Consider the following 5,467-nt stretch of genomic DNA (forward strand, 5'->3'; position numbering starts at 1 on the left):
CCCCCCCCCCTACGCCGTCGTACTGCTTTCTTTTTTTTGTTATCTGCTAGTAAAGTGTTCATAAAATCCCCCAGAACTTAAAATCCTCCACAATATGAAGAATCCCAGCGCTGCCATCCAGTCATAGAACTAAAAAAAGTGAAATAGTGACTGTTTTTTGATAGAAAAAGTGACAAAAAGTAACCTTTAGGTATTAAAATAGCAACCAAAAATGACACCGTGTATCAAATTTTCAGAATAATTAAGACCATTTAAACAAAAAAAAAGATCTATTTTTCGATAGCCTAACATATAACAAATTAATAAAAAATAATAAAATATAATAATTAAATAAATAGTGTATTTTATTAAATATGTAAGCAAGTAACAATTATTATCAGACGAGACAGCAAGAATATAAATAGAACTCTTATGTTTTACAAATTTCATATCAGTTCAAGAAGTGACTATAGTGACCTATTTTGAACAATAGTGACTTTCTAGTAACTTGTCAAAAAAAAAGTAACAAGAAGTGACTTAAGTGGATGGCAGCGCTGAGAATCCTTAATAAAAATGTTATTATTATTAATTATCTCGTAAATCATAAACAAAAAAATTTAATTATGGATTTTTAATTAATTTACAATTCAATGTTTCATACATTAGATTAAATCACACTTACTTGACTTAGTATATGACTGAGGTAGGTATTGGCTGATTGACGAGGTAGTTGTCTCGACTGACTTTGAAGAGGACGCGCCGACGTCGCCGTCGTCGTAATCGTGTTGTTACCACCAACTTGCATACTGCCACCGGTCCAAGGCTGTTGTTGCTGCGGCTGTTGTTGTTGTTGTTGTTGCTGCTGCTGCTGTTGCTGCTGTTGCTGCTGCTGCTGCTGCTGCTGTTTTAAACGAGGCAGCTTGTCCTAAAATTAATAAATATATATTATTAATTATGTATATATTATATATGAATTTATTAAAAAATCATGTTTTTTATTACATTATTAAAATAAATTTGCATTCTTTATTATATAAATTTTGGCCAAAAAATAAGAAATGCACTCGCAATTGTAGCGCGTAACAAACTAGTTATAGATCACAGGCACGTTTAGAAAGCACTGAACCAAGTAGAAAAAAAGTTCTTAAAATAGAAAGGGAAAAGTTTTAGAAAACCTAGCCTTTCGTGAAAAGAGGCGGAGCCCTTTTGTCCTTTATCTCGAAAAGGTGTCATAAATTTCTACGGAGATCTAAGGTTTTATGAGCCTTTCCATCTAGTTAAATTAAAAAGAATAAAACCGATTCTAAAATTATTGTGCTCTCTTTCAATTCTTAACGCACGGACAGTTTGAGATACTGCGCGTAATTTATACTTATTATGTTTATAATTAATAATACTATTTTAACAATACTAAAATTTTCAATAATTCTGATTAATTCCATCACTTTTGACCAAAAATAATCTCAGTCAATCAGTGAAAAGTGGACACAAACTATAATTTGAGGGTCTCTAAGATAAGACCACACCTTTTACACTAGAATAGATGATCTACCGAAGTAGTTATCAGTCTATTACGCAGATTACACAAGAAAAGTGTGTAAAGATTAATATATGTTCTCTTTATATTAATCTTAAAAATTAATCGCAAACTGGCCGAAAATTCTAGTTTAAATTATTTATTATCAAATATTTTATTATCAGATCACGTACCTGTGGTGTTGCTGATATCACAGACGCGGGCAACTTCGTTGGTACATTCGTTGTTTGTGACGGCTGTTTCGCTAACAAAGATGCCAGCATCTTATTCTTCTCCCACAGTATGCTCGGCGTCTTACTCGAGGAGCTCGTTCCTGAAGAAGATACTTGATGCGATCCGTCCACAGGTCGTTTCACAGCCACGTTCAAATCGCCATCCTCTCCCGGTCTCTTCTGGCCTACCTGAGTCGCACTGCCAAGAGCCACATGATCACTAGATTGCGATGGCGACGGCGTGGTGTTCCGAAATCCAAGACTCCGCAAGAGAGAATCGTCCTCCCGATTCTACAATACACCAAATATTCCTTATTTCCTTACATTTCTTTATTTCTATCACTCCTAACTTGAATTCTATCCCCACCTCTTTCAATAGTTATAACATTAGAGAATAATGCAAGAGAAGAAAAATTTAGGCTGTGTCGGGTCTCGAACTTGGTATCTACTACTATTGTGAGTTACCTCGTCATCCCATATACGCCATATACGTATGACTTTTCTACCGGTTCTGATTTTAGCCTTAAAACTTACCTTTTTAAAAAAGGCAGAAAGTTAATGTTGTGAGAAACTTTTATATATATTACTGTAAAAAACTGTTTTAAAAAATAGTGTTATTTTAATCTGTACAAAACAGTTATTTTAGTTTTAAAAAAATTTATAGTAAAAAAATTATGCAGAATAGTCGTTTTAATTTCCTACAAAAATAATGATATAAAAAATTTTGCACTAACTAAGAATAAAAACTTATGCTCACCTATTCTTTTTTTTTATATTTAAATAGAATCATTTTAATTAAAAAAACTGTTGTACAGAATATCAATTTTAATTTAATTTAATTTCTTAGAAAAATAATAGTATTACAAATTAAAAATTTATCTAAAAATTAAAAATTAAAAATTAATACAAAACACAAAAAATTTAAAAAAAATTAATTAAAAACATTTGACGCTGTTAAGCTGAACAATATGCTAATAAAATTAGCAATACTAAAGCATACTTGTTGTTCTTGTAACTTTCTCTCTTCGTCTGGGTCTTTCATTAGTTGCTGCAGAAGCTCATTTCTTTTCTTCACTCCAGCACGTGTCTCCTCATCCTCGTCATCATTTTTTTCATTTAGTAACTTAAAGTACAAAAAAGGGAAAATAGTAAAGTGATGAGAATTAAAAACGAACACACGTATGAACCGTTTCAATGGTCTTTCATAGAAAGATATATATAATTTAAAAAATAATTGCAATCAGGCAATCTAAAGCAATAAATTTTATTTAGGATTCACGATTTTTCTCGAATATTATCAATCAAATGTAACTGATAGCGGTAAGAAATAAAATAGTAAATGAAACATAGCTGTCAATTCTATATTAAATTTACTTTTACTTTGTTTATAGCTATTAATGCTTTTATAATTATTAAAAACTATCGAGTTACCTGCAATAGCATATTGTTTCCGAGCGACGACTTGGAGTGCTCCATGCTAGATTTTGGCATGTTGCTAGGACTCGTGCGCACTTTATGCTCCGAATGATAGTCGTCTTCGTCCTGCTGGTTCAATAGAATCTTCAGTATTCTGTGCTTGTTCTGATTATCCGAATCGTTATTCGTATTATCCTGGCTGTCTTCGCTGGCACTCGGGCCCTTGGTCAACAAGTTCCGCAGCCTACCAGACTCGGTGGATATGGTACTGTTATTCTGAGTCTCGACGGCACCGCTGGTCCTCGCCGTCGCGTTGTCCATGGTACCGCCACTGTTGCTAGTAGGACATCCGCTCTTATTACTCTCTTCCGTTCGCTTGATGGTCGTCGTGGCGGTGTTACTTCCGATGCCACTAACGTTGCCGCCGTTGGTGCTGATGCTGGCGGCATTGCTACTCAACGTGGACGTCTGCGTGGTCTCTTGAAGAGGACTAAAGGGGAACGAATTACTGAAGGTGTGAGCAGCGCTGACCGTCGGACTGAACGATCGTAGAGGACTACAGTGAGATGCCACTGCTGCCGAATTCGAAAAGGTTCCCTGCGGACTCGGTGATGTCGGAGCCGGCTGGGAAGACGGTCGTGAGCTCGGTGGCCCACTCGCTCTCGATTCTGGCCTATCCACCCACCCAGCACTACTATCCAAGTCCCAACCTGTGGAACTAGGGAAAAGCTCGAATTCCAGGTCCATGTTTCCCGGAAAATGGTTGAACGGATTACCGCTCGACGTGCTTATCGACGTCAGAGGGTTGCATGAATCACTGCCACCACCGCTGCCACCGCCGCCACCGGTCCCCCCCGTGTTAAAGGCGATTGAGTTCGACGATGTGGCGGCGTGCGATACCGCCATACCACGAGCACTGATACTACTCACTTGACCGTTCAGATGCGCGACGGGCATCAGCGGACCACCCACGTTATTGTTATTGTTACCATTATTATTATTACTATTATTCGCACAACGGTTACTAGGGTGTCCTGAGCACACTTTGTTGTTGGAAAGTTGACCGCCCTCGATAGACATTAAGTCATTGTCCCTATCATAAAAAATAAAACAATACATATTTGTCAGTTAGATGCATATCTTCTCTTTAATCTAAGATTATTCGTAATTTATATAAATCGCAATTGAGATGTTTTGCATCAGCTTAATCATCTCTCTCCATCGACATTCAATGACTACATATTATCCTATAATTTTAAAGAAAATAAAAAATAATACTTCAGAAAAAATTTTTTCTTTGTATATATTACAACCAGTTCTGCTTTAAAATGTTACAGAATAAAAATGTTATATATAATAGCCCAAAATACGTTTAAGTTATTAAAATATATTTTAGACATTATATATGTCTCACAAAATCCTCTCTGCTCGAAAAAAAGAATAATTAAGCTGCTGCTTTTTTAAGATATTAAAATATTACTTTCATATAATATAATATAGTCAAATGACATTCCTTTCGACTTTGATATACTTTTTAATGAACAATCATTTATCGAGTTATCAGAGAATAAGATATGAGTATGATATCATGTTTACAATATCGTTGCATTAATTCTAAGTAATAAGAGCAGTGTGCAAACTTACCCGATGATGGAATTAGTAGCCATCATGAAATCGCTATCGTGCACATTCATCACACTTGCTTTGAAAAATTTTGACTTTGTTTGAATCTTAAGAAACTTATCAGGACTAACGCGCAGTCGGTATACATCGCTCGTATTTTCACCGAGTTGAAGCGTATCGCTCAAATGTTTCGAGAGCGTATTGAGATCATGAGGGTGGCACAAATCCTTAATCGTTGTGCCTATCAGGTCCTGCAATAGAACGTATCTGTGAATATCTCTCAAGCAATTCTGCGATACGTAAATAATTATATAAATATTATCCTTGTTAGAAATATAGCTTAAAATATCTTATCTCAATCTTAAAAACAAATTTTGGAATAAAAATTCTTTTAATCAATTTCGATCAATTATTTCCTCAATTTAAATATGTGATTTAAAATTAACAATTCAAAAATATCTTCTTTTTCAGCGTACAGAAAAGATATTATCTTTCGGCATAAATATGCATAAAATAAAAATATTTTAAAAATGACTTGAAAGCTGTTGGAAAATGTATTGTTAAATTATCATCATCAATCATATTTAATCTTCTTCTAATTGAATTAAATAATAGTGAACAAATGTGATTAATTTTGTACTGTAGCAAAAGAAAGATAATAAGAGCTTTCGCATAAAATATAAAATATTTTTGATAATTA

At 34.4% G+C, this 5,467-nt stretch overlaps 1 protein-coding gene across 1 annotated transcript in view; it reads right to left on the bottom strand.

Annotated features, from left to right (window-relative positions):
- The window catches only part of LOC115241833 (nuclear receptor coactivator 2-like), a 143,490-nt gene that overhangs the window by 14,374 nt on the left and 123,649 nt on the right, over positions 1-5,467 (bottom strand). The window contains exons 8-11 of the mRNA XM_029817772.1: positions 3,160-4,237; positions 2,729-2,851; positions 1,690-2,019; positions 662-904 (exon numbers count right to left, since the gene is read on the bottom strand). Of these exons, the coding sequence (XP_029673632.1) occupies positions 662-904; positions 1,690-2,019; positions 2,729-2,851; positions 3,160-4,237 (1,774 nt within the window). The remainder of the gene's footprint in view (positions 1-661; positions 905-1,689; positions 2,020-2,728; positions 2,852-3,159; positions 4,238-5,467) is intronic.

Source organism: Formica exsecta, unplaced genomic scaffold (assembly GCF_003651465.1).
Source record: "Formica exsecta isolate Colony F162 unplaced genomic scaffold, ASM365146v1 scaffold512, whole genome shotgun sequence".
In the NCBI taxonomy this organism is placed as follows: domain Eukaryota; kingdom Metazoa; phylum Arthropoda; class Insecta; order Hymenoptera; family Formicidae; genus Formica; species Formica exsecta.